The sequence below is a fragment of the Ranitomeya imitator genome, chromosome 2 (assembly GCF_032444005.1).
Source record: "Ranitomeya imitator isolate aRanImi1 chromosome 2, aRanImi1.pri, whole genome shotgun sequence".
Taxonomy (NCBI): Eukaryota; Metazoa; Chordata; class Amphibia; order Anura; family Dendrobatidae; genus Ranitomeya; species Ranitomeya imitator.
Window position 1 is genome coordinate 229,470,725 of NC_091283.1, and position 24,646 is coordinate 229,495,370.

Consider the following 24,646-nt stretch of genomic DNA (forward strand, 5'->3'; position numbering starts at 1 on the left):
CAAAATAGGCTGGGTCATGAAGGGGTTAAAAAACAAACAAACAAAAAAAAAAGTGCCATTTTCCGATACCCGAAGCGTCTCCATATTTCGTGATCTGGGGTCGGGTGAGGGCTTATTTTTTGCGTGCCGAGCTGACATTTTAATGATACCATTTTGGTGCAGATACGTTCTTTTTATCACCCATTATTGCATTTTAATGCAATGTCGCGGCGACCAAAAAAACGTAATTCTGGCGTTTCAGATTTTTTTCTTGCTACGCTGTTTAGCGATCAGGTTAGTGCTTTTTTTTTATTGATAGATCGGGCGATTCTGAACGCGGTGATACCAAATACGTGTAGGTTTGTTTTTTTTTAAATTGTTTTATTTAGGATGGGGCGAAAGGGGGGTGATTTAAACTTTTATATTTTTTATATTTTTTTCATATTTTTAAAAACATTTTTTTTTTTTTACTTGTGCCATGCTTCAATAGCCTCCATGGGAGGCTAGAAGCTGGCATAGCCTGATCAGTTCTGCTACATAGCAGCGATCATCTGATCGCTGCTATGTAGCTGAAATGCAGGTGTGCTGTGAGCGCCGACCACAGGGGGGCGCTCACAGCAGGCCGGCATCAGTAACCATAGTGGCCTCAAGAACCTCTATGGTTACTATCCTGATGCATCGCAGACCTCCGATCATGTGACGGGGGTCGGCGATAACATCATTTCCGGCCGCCCAGCCGAAAGCGCCGGTGAATGCCGCTGTCTGCGCTTGACAGCGGCATTTAACAGGTTAATGGTGGCGGGTGAATAGCGATTTCACCCGCCGCTATTGCGCGCACATGTCAGCTGTACAAAACAGCTGACATGTCGCGACTTTGATGTGGGCTCACCGCCGGAGCCCACATCAAAGGAGGTGACACGGCATGCGCAGTAATAGTACGGCGCATGTTGTGAAAGGGTTAAAACTGCATTGGGGCCACAAGTTTCATTGGGGTCTACAAACTGTGTCTTCCGCTCCAAGGTGTTCTCCAGGTTGCCTCTCCCTAGCTTCTATCTTCAAGCTCTCGTTAAGTAGTTGTTAATATAACACTGCATTAGGCCTACAAATTGGGTCTGGGTTCTAGAGACTGTGTCTGCCGCTCCAAGGTGTTCTCCAGGTTGCCTTTCCCTAGCTTCTATGTTCAGGCTCTCGATAAGTAGTTGTTAAATGGAACAAATGCATTGCTGCTACTAGTTTGTTTGGGGCCTACTAACAGTGTCTGCCGCTCCAAGGTGTTCTCCTGGTTGCCTTTCCTGACCTTCTATCTTCAGGCTCTCATTAAATAGTTGTTAAATGGAACAAATGCATTGCTGCTACTAGTTTGGTTAGGGCCTACTAACAGTGTCTGCCGCTCCAAGGTGTTCTCCTGGTTGCCTTTCCTGAGCTTCGATCTTCAGGCTCTCGTTAAATAGTTTTTAAATGGAACAACTGCAGTGGGGCTACTAGTTTGGTTGGGGCCTACTAACAGTGTCTGCCGCTCCAAGGTGTTCTCCTGGTTGCCTTTCCTGATCTTCGATCTTCAGGCTCTCATTAAATGGAACAACTGCAGTGGGGCTACTAGTTTGGTTTCGGCCTACTAACAGTGTCTGCCGCTCCAAGGTGTTCTCCAGGTTGCCTTTCCTGAGCTTCGATCTTCAGGCTCTTGTTAAATAGTTGTTAAATGGAACAAATGCATTGCTGCTACTAGTTTGGTTGGGGCCTACTAACAGTGTCTGCCGCTCCATGGTGTTCTCCTGGTTGCCTTTCCTGATCTGATCTTCGATCTTCAGGCTCTTGTTAAATAGTTTTTAAATGGAAAAACTGCAGTGGGGCTACTAGTTTGGTTAGGGCCTACTAACAGTGTCTGCCGCTCCAAGGTGTTCTCCAGGTTGCCTTTCCTGAGCTTCTATCTTCAGGCTCTCGTTAAATTGTTTTTAATATAACACTGCATTTGGCCTACTAGTTTTGTTGGCCCTACTAACGGTGTCTGTCCCTCCTTGATGTTCTTGACTGAACAAAGCAGTGCCGCCTGTTTACTACTGTTAACAATTTTGAACTGCATTTAGCCTACTTACTGATTTGGGCCTACTCACTGTGTCAGCCTGTCATTACAGTTGTCCTCCACTGAACAAAACAATGCCGCCTGGTTAGTCCTGTTACCAATTTTGAACTGCATTTAGCCCACTTTATTATTTGGGCCTATATCTGTGTTTCCTCCTCATCCTGCCCATTGCCCAGCCAGTGGTAGAGGAGTCTGCTGGTACACTGACCCAGACCACTACATTCCCCTTGCACGCTACACAGCCAGAATGTGACCCTGCTGAAAGTCAGGTTCCCCTTCCCGCATACTATACCACCTTACACAGGGACAAAGAGTAAGGTGCAAATCAAAGTGCAGGTTCCTTCATCAGGTGGGGGGCGGAATACTCGTTGGCGACGTCACTGGCACAGGGCCCCTCATAGTATGCAAAAGTGTTGCTGCCGGTGGGAGGCGCCCCCGCCGTGCAAACACACCGCCGTACTTTGAGGGGCCCTGTGCCAGTGCCAATGCGAACGAGTGGGCCCCCCCGCTTGCTCAGGATCACAGCACTTGCAAAGTTGAAATACTTACCTCTCCCTGCTCCACTGCCGTGACGTGGTCCACGTTTCCTGGGCCCACTAAATACTTGAACCAGCCCTACCCCCCACAACTTTAGCCAAATGACCCCCAATTTCCAATGCCTAACTATTATTATAAGGTAAATTAGGATTGACAAGCTTCAGTAACAAGAATGGATGTTTTTGCCATTAAAATGTGCACTGTAGGTGTTTTCCTGGCCTCCACTCACTGCCGACTATGCTTCCCCATTGACTTGCATTGGGTTTCGTGTTTCGGTCGATCCCCGACTTTTCGCGATAATCGGCCGATTTCACTCGACTCGACTTTTGAGATAGTCGGGTTTCGCGAAAACCAACTCGACCCTAAAAAAGTAAAAGTCGCTCAACCCTAGTACGAAAATCTGCATTCCAGGAGGTAAATAGCGCTCCGTCCCTACAGAGTCTCTGTGTAAGGCTAACTACTACTGTGCATCCACATATGGGGTATTGTCACGCTCAGTAGAAATTGGGGGACAAATTTTGGTGCCATTTTACCCATTTCCCAGTATGAAAATGTAAAATTTGGGGCTAACACCCAATTTTGGTGGTAAAAAAATTTTTTTCACTGCCCAATGGTATAAAATTCTGTGGCACACATATGGTGTCAATATATTCACTGCAATCCTAGAACACTTATCGGGATTCTACTATTCTGGCACCTCAGGGGTTCTGCCAATGTGACATGGCACGCTCACACCAGTGCAGCAACATCTGCACTGTAATATGGCACTACTTCCCTTGTCAGCTTTGCACTGTGCCTCAAAAATAGTTTTCGACCACATATGGGCTATCGGTGAACACAGGAGAAATTGCAAAACAAGTTTTGGAATCTATTTTCTACTGTTACCCTTGTGAAAATACAAAATTTTGGGCTAAAAAAAAGTTTTGTGGGAAATGTGTGATTTTTTTTTCTTATTTTCACGGCTCAACGTTATAAACTTCTGTGATGCACCTGGAGTTTCAAGGTGTTCAATACACATCTGGATAAATTCCCAGAGGGGTCTAGTTTCCAAAATGGTGTCACTTGTGGGGGGTCTCCACTGTTTAGGCACATCAGGGGCTCTCCAAACACAACATGGCGTGCGCTAATGATTCCTGCAAATTTTACATCCAAAAACTCAAATGGCTCTCCTTCCCTTTCAAGCCCTGCCGTGTATCCAAACAGTGGTTTTCCCCCACACATGCAATATCGGCATACTCAGGAGAAATTGCACAACAAATTGCATGGTGCAATTTCTCTAGTTAAAGGGAACCGGTCACCTCAAATTGGCGGGATATTAAATGAGTTTTTATTGGTCCGATGGGCAGCGTATCCTCTTCATTTCTCCACCCCATCCTTCCCTGTTTTCCGCAATACTTTAGTGAATAAGAGTATGCGTGCGCCATAGTTGGCGCGTGCGCCACCGAAGACTGTGGGCAAAGCTGAAAAGCATTACTTCGCATGCGCCCGCACACTATGTCCCGAAACACAGTGAAAAACTTCTGGGTCATAGTGCGCGGGCGCATGCACAGTAATGCTTTTCGGCTTTGCCCACAGTAGGTCAAAGCATACTGCGCGTGCGCCACTGAAGAATGCATGGCGCACGCACCAACTATGGCACACGCATACTCTTATTCAGTAATATTGCGGAAAACAGGGACGGACGGGGTGGAGAAATGAAGAGGATACGCCGCCCATCAGATTGGTAAAAACTCATTTAAATATCCCGCCAATTTGAGGTGACAGGTTCCCTTTTAAACTTGTGAAAATAAAAAAAAATATGTCTAAAGGAAAAAATGTATGAAACAAGTTAAATGTTTATTTTTTACTTTTTAATTCCTGTGAAGCATCTGAAGGGTTAATAAACTTCTTGAATGTGGTTTTGAGCAGCTTGAGATGTGCAGTATTTAGAATGGTGTCACTTTTTTATATTTTCTATAATGTAGACCCTCCAAAGTAACTTCAAATGTGAAGTTGTCCCTAAAACAATGATTTTGTACATTTTGTTATAAAAATGAGAAATCGCTGGTCAACTTTAACCCTTATAATGTGCTGATGTAAAGTAGACATGTGGGAAATGTTATTTAACAATTTTGTGTGACATAACACTCTTATTTGAAAGCATAAAAATTACAAGTTTGAAAATTGCAACGTTTTCAACATTTTTACCAAATTTGCAATTTTTTTTCACAAATAAACGTCAAGTCATATCAAAGAAATTTTACTATCATCATGAAGTACAATATGTCACAAAAAATGTTAAAATCAGTGGGATCCATTGAAGTGTTCCAGAGTTATAACATCATAAAATGACACTGGTCAGAATTGAAAAAATGGCCTGGTTAGGAAGGTGAGACAGGCTTCGGGGCGAAAGCAGCTTCAATTTTCTGATTCAATTGTCTAACATCTAATTAACATAGTAACATAGTTAGTAAGGCCGAAAAAAACACATTTGTCCATTCAGTTCAGCCTATATTCCATCATAATAAATCCCCAGATCAACGTCCTTCTACAGAACCTAATAATTATATGACACAATATTGTTCTGCTCCAGGAAGACATCCAGGCCTCTCTTGAACCCCTCAACTGAGTTCGCCATCACCACCTCCTCAGGCAAGCAATTCCAGATTCTCACCGCCCTAACAGTAAAGAATCCTCTTCTATGTTGGTGGAAAAACCTTCTCTCCTCCAGACGCAAAGAATGCCCCCTTGTGCCCGTCACCTTCCTTGGTATAAACAGATCCTCATCGAGATATTTGTATTGTCCCCTTATATACTTATACATGGTTATTAGATCGCCCCTCAGTCGTCTTTTTTCTAGACTAAATAATCCTAATTTCGCTAATCTATCTGGGTATTGTAGTTCTCCCATCCCCATTATTAATTTTGTTACCCTCCTTTGTACTCTCTCTAGTTACATTATATCCTTCCTGAGCACCGATGCCCAAAACTGGACACAGTACTCCATGTGCGGTCTAACTAGGGATTTGTATAGAGGCAGTCTAATGCTCTCATGTGTATCCAGACCTCTTAATGCACCCCATGATCCTGTTTGCCTTGGCAGCTGCTTTAATTGTAAAGTATCATTGTCCTGTTCTTATGTAGTATTATCTGTTTGCTCCTCAGTTAAAGGACTGCAGCCTCCATCTCACACATACTGACTCTGAAGTTTCATCCAGCACCTGTTCACCTTTATTATTCTCGGTCATCAGTATAACTGATCAGTACTTATGATCAAGCATTGCCATTTACAGTAACAAGAACCTGCTCTTTTATGGAGCTCAAAATCTTGCAGAACTCTTTCCACTATGGCCTGGAGACACTGGCTGGTGTGAGGAGATTTAGTATTTTTTACTGTTAGTGTCTTGTTGTCACAAACAAATCAAACGCTGATAGAAAAATAGTTCAAACTGTAACATATGCAGCAACACGTATATTGCACCATCCATATTCCTCTCAACTTGGACCATTTTTCCTGTCCCTTCTGCTGAAAACCATCCTAACAACATGATGCTGCCACCACCATGTCTCGCTGTGGGGATGGTGTTCTTGGGGTGATGAGCTGTGTTGGTTTGGTACCAGGCATAGAGTTTACCTTGGTGGCCAAAAAGTTCAATTTTGTATGATCTGAGCTCAGCACTTTCCTCTTACACTTGATGAGTCTAACACATCTTTTGGCAAACTCAAAAGGAGCCTTACAGTTTTTTGTACATAAGCAAAGGCCTTTTTCTGCTCACTGTTCCATAAAGGTTACCTCGACTTATTGTGATCGTATGGAACGATACACTAGTCTCTACATGGGAACTCTGCAGCTCCTTCAGGGTTACCTTTGGCTTCTGTGCTGCCTCTCCGACTAATGTCCTCCTTGCCTGGGCTGAGAGCTTTGGTGGGCGCTCCTCACTTGGCAAGTTTGTTGTGGAACCATATCTTTTCCATTTGTTGATTTTATTTATATAGCACCCATAAATTCCATGGTGCTGTACATGAGAAAGGAGTTACATACAGAGTTAGAGATATCGTTTACAGTAAACAAATTTACAATGACAGACTGGTACAGAGGGGAGAGAACCCTGTCCTTGCGAACTTACATTCTACGGGGTAATGGGGAAGAGACAGAAGGTTGGGGGGGTGTCAGCTCTGGTGGTGGTGAGGCGGCAGCTCGGGTGGTGGTGAGGCAGCAGAATGGTTATTGCAGGCTGGAGGCCTTGAAGATATGGGTTTTCAGGTTCAATCTGAAGGATCCGAGGGTGGTGGATAATCAGACGAGTTGAGGCGTGGAATTCCAGAGGATGGGGAATATTCGGGAGAAATCTTGGAGGCGGTTGTGTGAGGAACGAATAAGTGTGGAGTAGAGTAGGAGGTATTGGGAGGATCAAAGATTATGTGAGGGAAGATATTGGGAGATTAGTTCAGAGATATAGGGAGGGGACAGGTTGTGGATGGCTTTGTAGATCAGTGTTAGTAGTTTGAACTGGATTTGTTGGGGAATTGGGAGCCAGTGGAGGGATTTGCAGAGGGGAGAAACAGGGGAGTAGCGAGGAGAGAGGTGGATTAGCCGAACAGCAGAGTTGAGGACAGACTGGAGTGGTGCAAGAGAGATAGGGTGGAGGCCACAGAGGAGGGTGTTGCAGTAATCAAGGCAGGAGATGATGAGGGAATGCACAAGAGTTTTAGTAGATTGTGGGCTGAGGAAGTGATGGATTCTGGCAATATTTTTGAGTTGGAGGCGACAGGAGGTGACAAAAGTTTGGACGTGAGGTTTGAAGGACAGGGCAGAGTCGAGAGTTACCCCGAGGCAGCGGATTTCAGGTGCGGGAGAGAGTGTGATGCCGTTTACCATAATAGACAGATCAGGTAGGGGGGATACGCGAGATGGGTGAAAGATGAGGAGTTCGGTTTTGTCTACATAGTTTTAGAAAGCGAGAGGTGAAAGAGGAGGACATGGCTGACAGACACTCGGGGATTCTGGACAGCAAAGATGTGACGTCTGGGCCAGAGAGGTAGATCTGAGTGTCATCTGCATACAGGTAGTACTGGAAGCCATGGGACTTTATGAGTTGTCCTAGGCCAAGGGTATAGATGGAAAAAAGTAAAAGCCCTAGGACAGAGCCTTGAGGGACTTTAACAGAGAGAGGGTGGGATGAGAAGGTAGTGTAGGAGTGGGAAATGCTAAATGTGTGGTCGGAAAGATATGAGGAGATCCAGGACAGGGTAAGGTCTTTGATGCCAAGGAAAGAAAAAATCTGTAGCAGTAGCCAGTGGTCGACTGTGTCGAAGGCAGAGGACAGGTCGAGAAGGAGGAAGGATGGAGAACTGTCTGTTAGCTTTGTCTCTCAGTCATTAGTAATTTTGGTCAGGGCAGTTTTGGTGGAGTGGTGGGGCGGAAGCCAGATTGGAGGTTGTCAAGGAGAGAGTTAGATGAGAGGTGGGAGGAAAATTAAGCATGGACATGCCCTGCTCAAGGAGTTTTGAAGCAAATGGGAGCAGTGATATGGGGCGATAGCTGGGCATAGCAGTTAGGTCAAGGTTAGTTTTATGAAGATGGGTGTGATGGTGGCATGTTTAAAGGCAGAGAGGAAGTTACCAGAAGATAGGGATAGGTTGAAGAGTTGGATTAGGGCTGGAATGAGCATGTTAGTGAGGTTGGGGAGCAGGTGGGAAGGGATGGGGTCAAGTGCACAGGTGGTGCGGTGTGATTTGGAAAGGAGGTGAGTAAGCTCTTCTTCAGTGATGTTGGAGAGGGAGGTTATTATGGAACGGCAGAGGTCTGGTATATGGAGCGGTTGGGTGGTGGAACAGTAAAGGTTTGCCTTGTTTGGCCGATCTTGTTTTTGAAGTAGGTGGCAAAGTCCTCGGAAGAAATGAGGGGAGTTGGAGGTGGCAGTGATGGGCGGAGGAGAGAGTTAAATGTGCTTAACAGTTGTGATAATGGATTTGATGATTCTCCGGGGATCATCTGAGATTGGGATATTTTTTTTTTTTTTTATAACTTAACCCTGACTTGTATCTCTCAACAACTTTGTCCTGACTTTTTTGGAGATCTAATTGGTCTTCATGGTGATGTTTGGAGATCTCCTTGGTCTTCGTGGTTTTGTTTGGAGATCTCCTTGGTCTTCATGGTGTGGTTTTGTCAGTGATACCTATTGTTAATGGTGTTGCAGCCTCTGTGGCCTTTCAGAGAAGGTAAAGTGCATATACTGACAGACATGTGACACTTTAATTGCACAGAGGTAGAAGTCCAGTCACTAAGCATGGGACTTAAGAAGTGAACTGTTAACACCAGAAATTTTTTAAGTTGTGAATAGATATGCACATGCCAATTTTTAGATATTTGATCCAATAAATTTAATTTTTGCCTACATTTTTCTCACTTCCTTAAACTATTTAGTGCTGATACATAACGCACAAATCGGATTACAAAAATATTTACAGGGAGGTTGTAATGTAACAAAATAGGTAAAAATCCAATGGGCTGAATACTTTTGCAAGCCACTGTATATACTCACTCTTTGCCTTACTATAGCTTTACAACTGCCATTATCCTTTCTCCTCTCGAGTTTTCTCTGCTATCAGCACCAAACACAACATTAACTGCACCTCCTTTCCTGATCCTCAAACACTGCTCCCATGCTTGTTGATTGTTAATGTCACACGTCCACAACGCTGAGCTGATTGTTACCTTCTTACAGGGACTATTTATCCATTAGCACACTTCTTAAAAAAAAAAAAAAAAAAGCACATAAAAGTGACATGACAGCGCATATAATCGTAAATGCAGCCAATCAAACAGACAGGTGAACAGCAAACATTGTATGATGTTCATCTATTTTCCCCACATGTATGAATTGATCCTGCTCCCCTTTAATTACTCCATGCTAACTCACTTCCTACCATTGTGTATATGTATGGCGTGATCTATCATACCACCTCACTTCCTACCAATGAGTACATAAAGTATACATATATTAGGAAACACACTGGGGTGTAGCTCTATTGCTGCACATCCCAAATATGTAGGATTCACACCTACACCACTACTTGGGGTCGAGTTATTCTATCTTGAAAAACTCTCATACACAAATGGAAGCAAATTGCTGTAAACAAAGAACTGGTTTCTGCTAACTCACACATCCTGTCATAACTTAATAGAGTAGGACCAGGCATAAATCATCGGCTATACTCTTCACCATCCTGTCCCAACTGAATAGAGTAGGACCGGACATAAATCATCGGGTATACTCTTCACCAGCCTGTCATAACTGAATAGAGTAGGACTGGACATAAATCATTGGGTATACTCTTCACCATCCTGTCATAACTGAATAGAGTAGGACCAGGCATAAATCATTGGGTATACTCTTCACCATCCTGTCATAACTGAATAGAGTAGGACCGGGCATAAATCATTGGGTATACTCTTCACCATCCTGTCATAACTAAATAGGGTAGGACCGGACATAAATCATAGGGTATACTCTTCACCATCTTGTCATAACTGAATAGGGTAGGACCGGACATAAATCATCGGGTATACTCCTCACCACCATGTCATAACTGAATAGGGTAGGTCCGGACATAAATCATCGGGTATACTCCTCACTACCCTGTCATAACTGAAAAGGGTAGGACCGGACATAAATCATTGGGTATACTCCTCACCACCCTGTCATAACTGAATAGCATAGGACCAGACATAAATCATTTGTATACTCCTCACCAGCATGTCCCAACTGAATAGCGTAGGACCAGGTATAAATCATCGGGTATACTCCTCACCAGCCTATCCCAACTGAATAGCGTATGACCGGACATAAATCATTGGGTATACTCTTCACCATCCTGTTATAACTGAATAGGGTAGGACCGGACATAAATCATTGGGTATACTCCTCGTCACCCTGTCATAACTGAAAAGGGTAGGAGCGGACACAAATCATTGGGTATACTCCTCACCACCCTGTAATAACTGAATAGGGTAGGACCCAACATAAATCATTGGGTATACTCCTCGCCACCCTGTCATAACTGAATAGGGTAGGACCGGACATAAATCATTGGGTATACTCTTCACCATCCTGTCCTAACTGAATTGAGTTGGACCGGACATAAATCATCGGGTATACTCTTCACTATCCTGTCCCAACTGAATAGCGTAGGATCGGGCATAAATCATCAGGTAATTAGGTATACTCTTCACCATCGTGTCCCAACTGAATAGCGTAGGACCAGGTATAAATCATCAGGTAATCAGGTATACTCCTCACCAGCATGTCCCAACTGAATAGCGTAGGACCAGGTATAAATCATCGGGTATATTCCTCACCTGCCTATCCCAACTGAATAGCGTATGACCGGACATAAATCATTGGGTATACTCTTCACCATCCTGTCATAACTGAATAGGGTAGGACTGGACATAAATCATTGGGTATACTCCTCACCACCCTGTCATAACTGAGTAGCGTAGGACCGGACATAAATCATTGGGTATACTCCTCACCACCCTGTCATATTTGAATAGGGTAGGACAGGACATAAATCATTGGGTATACTCCTCACCATCCTGTCATAACTGAATAGGGTAGGACCGCACATAAAACATTGGGTACACTCTTCACCACCCTGTCATAACTGAATAGGGTAGGACCGGACATAAATCATTAGGTATACTTCTCACAACCCTGTCATAACTGAATAGGGTAGGACCGGACATAAATCATTGGGTATACTCCTTACCACCCTGTCATAACTGAATAGGGTAGGACCAGACATAAATCATTGGGTATACTCCTCACCACCCTGTAATATTTGAATAGGGTAGGACCGGAAATAAATCATTGGGTATACTCCTCACCACCCTGTCATAACTGAATAGGGTAGGACCATACATAAATCATTGGGTATACCCCTCACCATCCTGTTATAACTGAATAGGGTAGGACCGGACATAAATCATTGGTTATACTCCTCACCACCCTGTCATAACTGAATAGGATAGGACTGGACATAAATCATTGGGTATACTCCTCACCACCCTGTCATAACTGAATAGTGTAGGACCGGACATAAATCATTGGGTATACTCCTCACCATCCAGTCCTAACTCAATAGCATTCTACCTAGACTAGTGTGGGACCGGACACAAATCGTCTGCTATACTCCATTAGCCAATTTATGGTAGTGTTAATCGGGATTAGATACCTGTTCGATGCATGCCCAACTGGGTCAAATGGATATTAGAACCAGGGTGATGTCGCCCACAAATACAGCATCACAATAAAAGCTTTAAATGCAGTAATAGAAATAGAACATACAGGTCTTTATCTCATGCAAAAAAAACCATGTAGAAATATATACCATCCAAGTGTTTAAAACGCTGACGGCTCCTGTGTAGATAAGATTGGAACGATGCAACGCTCCCGTGTAAACGGGTTTGGAATGCTGCACCACTCCCATGTAGACTGGTATGTAACACTGCATTGTTCCCATGTAGACTGGTTTGGAACGCTGCACCGCTCCCCTGTAAACGGGTTTGGAATGCTGCATAGCTCCCATGTAGACTGGTATGGAACACTGCATTGTTTCCATGTAGACAGGTTTGGAACGCTGCACCGCTCCCCTGTAGACGGATTTGGAATGCTGCACATCTCCCATGTACACTGGTATGGAACATTGCATTGTTTCCGTGTAGACGGGTTTGGAACGCTGTACCGCTCCCCTGTAGACAGGTTTGGAACGCTGCACCGCTTCCTCTGTAGACGGGTTTAGAATGCTGCACGGCTCCTGTGTAGATGGTTTGGGAATGCTGCATCGCTCCCATGTAGATGGTTGGGAACGCTGCATCGCTCCCGTGTAGACGGGTTGGGAACACTGCACCGTTCCTTTGTAGACCAGTTTGGAATGCTGCACCGCTCCCCTGTAGACTGGTTGGGAACGCTGCATCGCTCCCGTGTAGATGGGTTGGGAACGATGCGTCACTTCCATGTAGACGGGTTGGGAACGATGCATTACTCCCGTGTAAACAAGTTTGGAATGCTGCACCACTCCCCTGTAGACGGGTTCGGAACACTGCATCGCTCCCTTGTAGACTGGTTGGGAACGCTGCATCGCTCCCGTGTAGACTGGTTGGGAACGCTGCATCGCTCCTGTGTAGACTGGTTGGGAACGATACATCGCTCCCGTGTAAACGGGTTTGGAATGCTGCACCACTCCCATGTAGACTGGTTTGGAACACTGCATCATTCCCATGTAGATGGGTTCGGAACACTGCACCGCTCCCCTGTAGAAGGGTTTGGAACGCTGCACCGCTCCTGTGTAGATGGGTTAGGAATGCTGCACCGCTTCCGAGTAGACGGGTTAGGAATGCTGCACAGCTCCCGAGTAGACGGGTTAGGAATGCTGCACAGCTCCCGAGTAGACAGGTTAGGAATGCTGCACCGCTCCCCAGTAGACAGGTTAGGAATGCTGCACCTATCCCAAATAGACTGGTTAAGAATGCTGCACCGCTCCCGAGAAGATGGGTTAGGAATGCTGCACCGCTCCCGAGTAGACTGGTTAGGAATCCTGCACCACTCCCGAGTAGACGAGTTAGGAATGCTGCACTACTCCCGAGTAGACGAGTTAGGAATGCTGCACCGCTCCCGAGTAGACTGGCTAAGAATGCTGCACCGCTCCCGAGTAGACTGGTTAGGAATGCTGCACCACTCCCGAGTAGACGGGTTAGGAATGCTGCACCGCTCCCGAGTTGACGGGTTAGGAATGCTGCACTACTCCCGAGTAGACGAGTTAGGAATGCTGCACTACTCCCGAGTAGACTGGTTAAGAATGCTGCACCGCTCCCGAGTAGACTGGTTAAGAATGCTGCACCGCTCCAGAGTAGACGAGTTAGGGATTCTGCACCGCTCCCGAGTAGACAGGTTAGGAATGCTGCACCTATCCTGAATAGACTGGTTAAGAATGCTGCACCACTCCTGAGTAGATGGGTTACGAATGCTGCACCGCTCCCGAGAAGATGGGTTAGGAATGCTGCACCTCTCTCGAGTAGACGGGTTAGGAATGCTGCACCGCTCCCGAGTAGACAGGTTAGGAATGCTGCACCTATCCCGAGTAGACGGGTTACTTATACTGCACCGCTCCCGAGAAGATGGGTTAGGAATGCTGCACCGCTCCTGAGTAGATGGGTTAGGAATGCTGCACCGCTCCCGAGTAGACAGGTTAGGAATGTTGCACCTATCCCAAATAGACTGGTTAAGAATGCTGCACCGCTCCCGAGAAGATGGGTTAGGAATGCTGCACCGCTCCCGAGTAGACTGGTTAGGAATCCTGCACCACTCCCGAGTAGACGAGTTAGGAATGCTGCATTACTCCCGAGTAGACGAGTTAGGAATGCTGCACCGCTCCCTAGTAGACTCGTTAAGAATGCTGCACCGCTCCCGAGTAGACAGGATAGAAATGCTGCACCGCTCCCGAGTAGACTGGTAAGGAATCCTGCACCGCTTCCAAATAGACGGATTAGGAATGCTGCACCACTCCCGAGTAGACGGGTTAGGAATGCTGCACCGCTCCCGAGTAGACTGGTTAAGAATGCTGCACCGCTCCAGAGTAGACTGGTTAGGAATGCTGCACCACTCCCGAGTAGACGAGTTAGGAATGCTGCACCGCTCCCGAGTAGACGAGTTAGGAATGCTGCACCGCTCCCGAGTAGACAGCTTAGGAATGCTGCACCTATCCTGAATAGACTGGTTAAGAATGCTGCACCGCTCCCGAGAAGATGGGTTAGGAATGCCGCACCTCTCCCGAGTAGATGGGTTAGGAATGCTGCACCGCTCCCAAGTAGACAGGTTAGGAATGCTGCATCTATCCCGAGTAGACTGGTTACGAATACTGCACCGCTCCCGAGAAAATGGGTTAGGAATGCTGCACCGCTCCCGAGTAGATGGGTTAGGAATGCTGCACCGCTCCCGAGTAGACAGGTTAGGAATGCTGCACCTCTCTCAAATAGACTGGTTAAGAATGCTGCACCGCTCCTGAGTAGACGGGCTACGAATGCTGCAGCGCTCCCGAGAAGATGGGTTAGCAATGCTGCACCACTCCTGAGTAGACTGGTAAGGAATCCTGCACCGCTCCCGAGTAGACGGGTTAGGAATGCTGCACCGCTCCCGAGTAGACGGATTAGGAATGCTGCATCGCTCTCGAGTAGACTGGTAAGGAATCCTGCACCGCTCCAAAGTAGACGGGATAGGTTAGGAATGCTGCACCGCTCCCGAGTAGACGGGTTAGGAATGCTGCACCGCGCCCGAGTAGACTGGTTAAGAATGCTGCACCGCTCCCGAGTAGATGGGTTAGGAATGCTGCACCGCTCCCGAGTAGATGGGTTAGGAATGCTGCACCGCTCCCAAGTAGACTGGTTAAGAATGCTGCACCGCTCCCGAGTAGATAGGTTGGGAATGCTGCACCGCTCCCGAGTAGACTGGTTAGGAATGCTGCACCGCTCTCGAGTAGACTGGTTAAGAATGCTGCACCGCTCCCGAGTAGATGGGTTAGGAATGCTGCCCCGCTCCCGAGTAGACAGGTTAGGAATGCTGCACCTATCCTGAATAGACTGGTTAAGAATGCTGCACCGCTCCTGAGTAAACGGGTTACAAATGCTGCACCGCTCCCGAGAAGATGGGTTAGCAATACTGCACCGCTCCCAAGTAGACGGGTTAGGAATTATGCACCGCTCCCGAGTAGACAGGTTAGGAATGCTGCACTGCTCCCATGAAAGGTAGCTATCAATTATTTGCACTGATCACTTTGTCTAGAGTCTAGACCATTTATCAGCATGGCATTGCTTTCGGGCTTAGGGTTGCTCATGCTTCCAACGTTTTGGACAAATTGTAAACATGTTGTGTCCTTAACACAACACCAACAGCTGAGAGTCAGCACATTTGGGTACAGTGGTTTTGACCACCCATGCACCTAGAAGTTTGCCCTATGAAAAGCTTTCTCATAGGGGACTGCGTGGAGGACGATTGGACGAGGATTGCACGTTAGACGACTGCACAAAAGTCGATTGAACGGAGGACTATTGCATGGGGATTGCACAGAGGACGATTGCACAGAGATTGAACCGGAAGACGATTGCACGGGGACTGCACGGTGGACGATTGCATGGAGGACGACTGCATGGGGATTGCACAGAGGACGATTGCACAGAGATTGAACCGGAAGACGATTGCATGGAGGACGACTGCACGGGGATTGCACAGAGGACAATTGCACAGAGATTGCACGGAGGACGATTGCACGGAGAACGATTGCACGGAGTTTGCACGGAAGACGATTGCACAGAAGACGAGTGAATGGAGGATGATTGCACGGGGATTGCACAGAGGACGATTGCATCGGGATTGCTGGGAAGATGATTGCATGGGGATTGCACGGAGGATGATTGCACGGAGACTGCACATAGGACGATTGCACGGGGATTGCACGGAGGGGGATTGCATGGAGGACGATTGCATGGAAGACGATTGAACAGAGGACTATTGCATGGGGATTGCACAGAGGACGATTGCACAGAGATTGAACCGGAAGACGATTGCACGGAGGACAATTGCACGGGGATTGCACAGAGGACAATTGCACAGAGATTGCACGAAGGACGATTGCACGGGGATTGCACGAAGGATGATTGCACGGAGGACAAATGCACGAAGGATGATTGCACGGGAGACTGCACGGAGTACGATTGCATGGGGATTGCACGGAGGGGGATTGCATGGAGGACGATTGCATGGAAGACAATTAAACGGAGGACTATTGCATGGGGATTGCACAGAGGACGTTTGCACAGAGATTGAACCGGAAGACGATTGCACGGGGATTGCACAGAAGACGATTGAAAGGAGGATGATTGCACGGGGATTGCACGGAAGACGATTGCACGGAAGACGATTGAATGGAGGATGATTGCATGGGGTTTGAACGGAGGATGATTGCATGGGGTTTGAATGGAGGACGATTGCACGGAGGATGATTGCACGGGGATTGCACGGAGGACTATTGCACGGAGGACTATTGCAAAGAGGACTATTGCACGGGGATTGCACAGAGGACGACTGCATGGGGATTGCACACGGGACGATTGCACAGAGATTGAACCGGAAGACGATTGCATGGAGGACGATTGCACGGGGATTGCACAGAGGACGATTGCAGAGAGATTGCACGGAGGACGATTGCACGGAGAACAACTGCATGGAGTTTGCACGGAAGACGATTGCACAGAAGACGAGTGAATGGAGGATGATTGCATGGGGATTGCACAGAGGACGATTGCATCGGGATTGCTGGGAAGATGATTGCATTGGGAATGCACGGAGGACGATTGCACGGGGACTGCACGGAGGGGGATTGCATGGAGGACGACTGCATGGGGATTGCACAGAGGACGATTGCACAGAGATTGAACCGGAAGATGATTGCACGGGGATTGCACAGAAGACGATTGAAAGGAGTATGATTGCACGGGGATTGCACGGAAGACAATTGCACGGAAGACGATTGAATGGAGGATGATTGCATGGGGTTTGAACGGAGGACGATTGCACGGAGGATGATTGCACGGGGATTGCGCGGAGGACGATTGCACGGAGGACTATTGCACGGAGGACTATTGCACGGAGGACTATTGCACGGAGGACTATTGCACGGAGGACTATTGCACGGAGGACTATTGCACGGAGGACTATTGCACGGAGGACTATTGCACAGAGGACTATTGCATGGGGATTGCACGGAAGACGATTGAATGGAGGGCGATTGCATGGGGATTGCACGGAGGATGATTGCACGGGGGACTGCACGGAGGACGATTGCACGGGGATTGCATGGCGGGGGATTGCACGGAGGATGATTGCACGTAAGACGATTGAATGAAGGACGATTGCGTGGGGACTGCACGGAGGACGATTGCACGAGGATTGCACGGAGGACAATTGCATGGAGGACGATTGAACGAGGGATGATTGCACGGGGATTGCACGGAGGACAATTGTACAGAGAACGATTACATGGAGGACGAATGCACAGAGGATGATTGCACGGAGGACGATTGCACAGAGGACGATTGCACAGAGGACGATTGCACAGAGGACGATTGCACAGAGGACGATTGCACAGAGGACGATTGCACAGAGGACGATTGCACGGGGATTGCACAGAGGAAGATTGCACAGGGATTGCACAGAAGATGATTGCACTGGGATTGCACAGAGGATAATTGCACGGGGATTGCACAGAGGATGATTGCACGGGGATTGCACAAAGGACGATTGCACGGGGATTGCACGAAGGACGATTGCACGGGGATTGCACAGAGGATGATTGCACGGGGATTGCACAGAGGATGATTGCACGGGGATTGCACAGAGGATGATTGCACAGGGATTGCACGGGGATTGCACAAAGGACGATTGCACGGGGATTGCACGAAGGACGATTGCACGGATGACGATTGCACGGGGATGTCAATCATACCCATAGGGATATAATACGAGAATCTGAGACTGGACTTGTTTGGGGCAATGAGAGCAGGATGCCTGAAGTGGACTAATACTGCCTCCTTTGAATATGAGGAGGACTACAAGCACATTTTTACTAGCCGTTTAAGTAAGACACAAAAATGACAAAAAAGAAATCACCGTGCACCATACAGTAGCGGTTTGCGACAAGTCTATTTGGAAATTAATTGTTCCATAACCCAATCAGTAGAGAGTTTTTTTTCTTACCTGAACACCGTAGGGATTGGGAAAGTTCAGTAGCCATCACCTGTATGATTAGTCCAATCCTCAGACGAAACATCTCAGCAAACAAAGAAGGTTGTGTTCTCATGTACATGGCCAGATACACCATGATTTCCTACGACAAAGAACATGAGAAGTGCTACCTTGAATGCATAATTGCACAAATATTGAACTGTTTAAAAGGAATCTGTCCCCAGGTTTTTGTTATTTCATCTGAGAGCAGCGTAATGCAGGCCAAGAAAATCTGAGTCCGATGTATAACTTACATTACTGGGTGCAGCCGTTCTGCCTTTAGATTTAGCAATGCAGCAGAGATACAAAACAGCCAACCCCGCCCCACACTACAGCCGTCCCCCGCCCCCACACTACAGCCCCACCCCACCCCCACACTACAGCCAGCCCCCCTCCCCAACACTACAGCCGCACCCCGCCCCCACACTACAGCCGTCCCCTGCCCCCACACTACAGCCCCACCCCACCCCCACACTACAGCCGCACCCCAGCCCACCACTACAGCCGCACCCGGCCTCCACACTACAGCCCCACCCCACCCCCACACTACAGCCAGCCCCCCACCCCAACACTACAGCCGCACCCGCCCCCACACTACAGCCGTCCCCTTCCCCCACACTACAGCCGCACCCCAGTCCACCACTACAGCCGCACCCGGCCTCCACACTACAGCCGTCCCCGCCCCCACATTACAGCCGTACCCCGCCCCCACACTACAGCCCCACCCCAGCCCACCACTACAGCCGCACCCCGCCCCCACACTAGAGCTGTCACCACTACAGCTACACTACAACTGTCACCACACTACAGCCGTCCCCGCCCCCACACTACAGCCATCCCCCACCCACACACTACAGCCCCACCCCACCACTACAGTCGCACCCCAGCCCACCACTACAGCCAGCCCCCCATCCCAACACTATAGCCGTCCCCACACTACAGCCGCACCCCGCCCCCACACTACAGCCGCATCCCGCCCCCACACTACAGCTGTCATACTACAGCCAGTCCCCGACCCCACACTACAGCGAGCCCCCTGCCCCAACACTACAGCCATCCCCACACTACAGCCGCACCCCGCCCCCACACTACAGCTGTCACACTACAGCCAGTCCCCGGCCCCCACACTACAGCCGTCCCCCTACAGCCAGTCCCTGGCCCCCACACTACAGCCGCACCCCAGCCCACCACTACAGCTGCACTCGGCCTCCACACTACAGCCCCACCCCACACTACAGCCAGCCCCCCGCCCCCACACTACAGCCGTCCCCTGCCCCCACACTACAGCCCCACCCCCACACTACAGCCGCACCCCAGCCCACCACTACAGCCGTCCCCGCTCCCACATTACAGACCCACCCCGCCCCCACACTACAGCCTCACCCCAGCCCACCACTACAGCCGCCCCCCGCCCCCACACTAGTGCTGTCACCACTACAGCAACACTACAGCTGTCACCACACTACAGCCAGTCCACCGCCCCGACACTACAGCCGTCCCCCGCCCACACACTACAGCCCCACCCCACCACTACAGTCGCACCCCAGCCCACCACTACAGCCAGCCCCCCGTCCCAACACTACAGCCGTCACCACATTACAGCCGCACCCCGCCCCCACACTACAGCTGTCACACTAAAGCCAGTCCCCGGCCCCCACACTACAGCCGTCCCCCGCCCCCACACTACAGCCGTATCCCGCCCCCACACTACAGCGAGCCCCCTGCCCCAACACTACAGCCATCCCCACACTAGAGCCAGTCCCTGGCCCCCACACTAAAGCCGTCCCCCGCCCCCACACTACAGCCATTCCCCTACAGCCAGTCCCCGGCCCCCACACTACAGCCGTCCCCCGCCCCCACACTACAGCCGCACCCCAACCGAACACTACAGCCGTCCCCCGCCCCCACACTACAATCAGCCCCCCACCCCAACACTGCAGCCGTCCCCCACACTACAGCCATCCCCCACCCACACACTACAGCCAGTCCACCACCCTACACTACAGCCGCACCCCACCCCAACAGCCGCCCCCACCCCCACACACTACAGCCAGCCCCAACCTCATACTACAGCCAGCCCCCGCACTACAACCACCCCACGCTGCAGCCAACCCTGCCCCCACACTACAGCTGTCCCCGCCCTCACACTACAGCCGCCCCACAAAACAGCTGTCTTCATACTACAGTTGCCTCCGCCTCCACACTACAGCTGCTCCCTGCTCTCAAACTACAGCCACCTCTCGCCCCCCACCCCCACTCTACAGCCACACAATGCCCTCAAACCACAACTGTCCCCACACTACAGCCGCCCCATACTGCAGCTGCCCTGGAACCCATACTACAGTCACCCCATGTCCCCCACACTACATCTGTTCTCATACTACAGTTGCCCCCGCCTCCATACTACAGCTGAACCCACACTACAGCTGCTCCCTGCCCTCATACTACAGCCACCCCTCTCCCCCCCACACTACAGCTGTCCTTTCAGTACAGTTGCCCCCGTCCCTACTACAGCCACCCCTCGCCCCCACACAACAGCCACACAATGCCCTCATACTATGTCCCCACACTACAGCCGTCCCTGAATCCGTACTTTAGTCATCCCATGCCCCCCACACTACAGTCGCCCCCACTACAGCAGTCGTCTGCCCCCACACTACAGCCACACAGTGCCCTCAAACCACAACTGTCCCCACACTACAGCCGCCCTGGAACCCATACTACAGTCGCCCCATGCCACCCACACTACATCTGTCCTCATACTACAGTTGCCCCGCCTCCAAACTACAGCTGAACCCACATTACAGCTGCTCCCTGCCCTCATACAGCACCCCTCGCCCCCCACACTACAGCCCACAATACCCTCATATTACAAATGTCCCCGATCCCGTACTTCAGTCACCCCATGCCCCCCACACTACAGCTGTCTCCACACTACATTCGCCCCCCACTACAGCCACACCCCGCCACAACAGCTGCCCTGCCCCACACTACAGCTGCCGCGACCCACACTACAGCAGTAACCAACTACAGCCGCACCCCACACCAACACTATAACCTCCCCCATTACAGCCGCCCCACATTGAAGCCAGGCCCCTGCCCCACTCTACAGCCAGCTTTCACGCCCACACTACAACCACCCACACGCTACAGCTGCTCCCTGTTCTCATACTACAGCAACCCCGCGCCCCCCACACTACAGCTGTCCTCACACTACAGCTACCCCCGTGCCCACACTACAGCTGTCACCACACTACAGCCGCCCCACAATACAGCTGTCCTCATACTACAGCCCCACAATGCCCTCACACTACAGCTGCTCTCTTCCCTCATACTACAGCCACACCTCGCCCCCCACACTACAGCTGCCCCTGTCCCCACACTACAGCCACACCTCACCCCCACACTACAGCCACACAATGCCCTCAAACCACAACTGCCCCGTACTGCAGCTGCCCTGGAACCCATACTACAGTCACCCCATGCCCCCCACACTACATCTGTTCTCATACAGTTGCCCCGCCTCCATACTACAGCTGAACCCACACTACAGCTGCTCCCTGCCCTCATACTACAGCCACTCCTCGCCCCCCACACTACAGCTGTCCTTACAGTACAGCTGCCCCTGTCCCCACGCTACAGCCACCCCTCGCCCACCACACTACAGCCACACAATGCCCTCATACTACTGTATGTCCCCACACTAGTCGCCCTTGAACCCGTACTTTAGTCATCCCATGCCCCCCACGCTACAGCTGTTTCCACACTACAGTCGCCCCCCACTATAGCCGTCCTCTGCCCCCACACTATAGCCGCACACCGCCACAACACAACAGATACCCAGGCCCCACACTACAGCCAGCACCTCACCCCCACCCACTACAGCCAGCACCTCACCCCCACCCACTACAGCCAGCCCTCCAACCCCACACTACACCCGCGCCCCAAACACTACAGTAGCTCCACACTACAGCCAGCCCCCCACCCACACACTAAAGCCGCCCCACACTACAGCAAACCCCAGCCCCCACACTACAGCCAGCCCCCACCCCTCACTACAGCTACCCCACACTACGGCCGCCCCCCACGCACACTACATCTGCCCCCGCACACACACATCATTTTATATATTTCAACATTTTATAAATGATCACCATGACACAGAGGCAGAAATACTGACATGAAATCAGGAAATTGTGCGGTGAGTAATGTGTCCAGAGGTGGCGGATGTACTTACCTGTGTGAGGATGGATATGCTCATATTCTGTTCACTGGCATCTTCAATTAAACAGATCAGCTTATCGTACGGCAGAGGCCTGAAACCCAATAATAGCACAGGCGTCACGATGGGGGCACTCGGAGATTACAGGTTTCTACATTACGCAAATCACTTTATATTGTTGTGTTAATTCTTTTAATGAAAACATTACATATACATATATACAGTATTTATTTTTATAAAACATGTAGGACAGTTAAGTCTAGTGACGTACGCGGTGATGGTCTTCTCCCGCGGTTCTGGCGGTAGCCCCACGGTCAGCTGTTTCTGATGTGACAGGAGGTCGGTGCAGGCCTATGAAAGACAGCAGTATTAGGCTACGCTCACACGCCATAGTGATCTGTGACGGACGGATCGGCAAACATTTTTGTCCATTTTTAATAACTGATCTCAGCTGGATCTGTGTGTTTTTACACTGAATTCAATGGAAACAAATCTGCTATTTAACCCTCCGTTTTCTTACATTTGTATAGGATCCGTTTTTTGCTTGCTGGATCCATTGTAACAGATCATTAATGGAACACAGGGAGAACAACTGAATTATCTAAGAAATGGAACAGAGATTTACAACCACAGACGTGTACAGAATGGACGGACCTAGTAATGCAAATGACTTCAACATGTCCATATCCATCGGTACGTGGAGCACACTGCTGTAGTCCGATTGATTTCTAATCCTAAATGTCCAGTTATTATAATACTCTAACACTTCTGTAATACACTGTAATCATACAGTCCCTAGCGTTCCAGCTCTAATCTGCTGGTATGACATCTCCTTTCAGACCGGGGTGCACACGTCCCCAGCCATGTTTCCCGTCACGCATGTCCCCAGTCACGGGGCGCCCATGTCCCCAGTCACGGGGCGCGCACGTCCTCCGGCACGGGGCGCACATGTCCTTTATCATGGGGGGCCCACGTCCCCAGTCACGAGGCGCGCATGTCCTCCGTCATGGGGCGCAAACGTCCCCTGTCACGGAGCACGCACGTCCCCCATCACGGGACGCTCACGCTCCCAGCCACGTCTCCCGACACGGGGCGCCCATGTCCCCCGCCACGGGGTGCGCACGTCCTCAGCCACAGGATGTGCACGTCCCCCGTCACGGGACACCCACATCCCCTGTCACGGAGCACATACGTCCCTCGTCACGGGACACCCATGTCCTCCGTCACGGGACGCCCATTTCCTCTGTCATGGGTCGCACACATCCCCTGTCACAGAGCACGAACGCCACGGGGTGCGCACGTCCTCAGCCATAGGATGTGCACGTCCCCCGTCACGGGACACCCACGTCCCCTGTCACTGAGCACATATGTCCCTCATCACGGGATACCCATGTCCTCCGTCACGGGGCACACACGTCCTCTGTCACAGGACGCTCACGTCCCCAGCAACGGGGTAGCCACATCTCCCGTCACGGGACGCCCATTTTCTCTGTCATGGGTCGCACACATCCCCTGTCACAGAGCACGAACGTCCCCCATCACGGGACACCCACGTCCCCAGTCACGGGGCGCCCACGCCCCATGTCACGGAGCACATACGTCCCTCGTCACGGGATGCCCATTTCCTCCGTCACGGGGCACACACAACCCCAGTCACGGGGCGCCCATAACCCCAGTCACGGGGTGCCCATGTCCCCAGTCACAGGACGCGCACGTCCTCCGGCACAGGGTGTGAATGTCTTACATCATGGGGCGCCCACGTCCCCAGTAACGGGGCACGCATGTTCTGTCATGGGGCGCACACGTCCCGTCACGGAGCACGCACGTCCCCCATCACGGGACGCTCACTCCCCCAGCCTAGTCTCCTGACACGGGGCGCCCATGTCCCCCGCCACGGGGCAGTCACGTCCCTCGTCATGGGGCGCGCACGTCCTCAGCCACAGGATGTGCACGTCCCCCGTCACGGAGCACATACGTACCTCGTCACGGGATGCCCATGTCCTCTGTCAC

At 50.1% G+C, this 24,646-nt stretch overlaps 1 protein-coding gene across 5 annotated transcripts in view; it reads right to left on the bottom strand.

Annotated features, from left to right (window-relative positions):
- The window catches only part of PHKA1 (phosphorylase kinase regulatory subunit alpha 1), a 452,411-nt gene that overhangs the window by 141,147 nt on the left and 286,618 nt on the right, over window positions 1–24,646 (bottom strand). For all 5 annotated transcript variants that reach the window (XM_069748675.1, XM_069748674.1, XM_069748673.1 and 2 more), the window contains 3 exons: window positions 22,908–22,987; window positions 22,652–22,730; window positions 18,388–18,517 (listed from right to left, as the gene is read on the bottom strand). In XM_069748675.1, coding sequence (XP_069604776.1) covers window positions 18,388–18,517; window positions 22,652–22,730; window positions 22,908–22,987 — 289 coding nt within the window. The remainder of the gene's footprint in view (window positions 1–18,387; window positions 18,518–22,651; window positions 22,731–22,907; window positions 22,988–24,646) is intronic.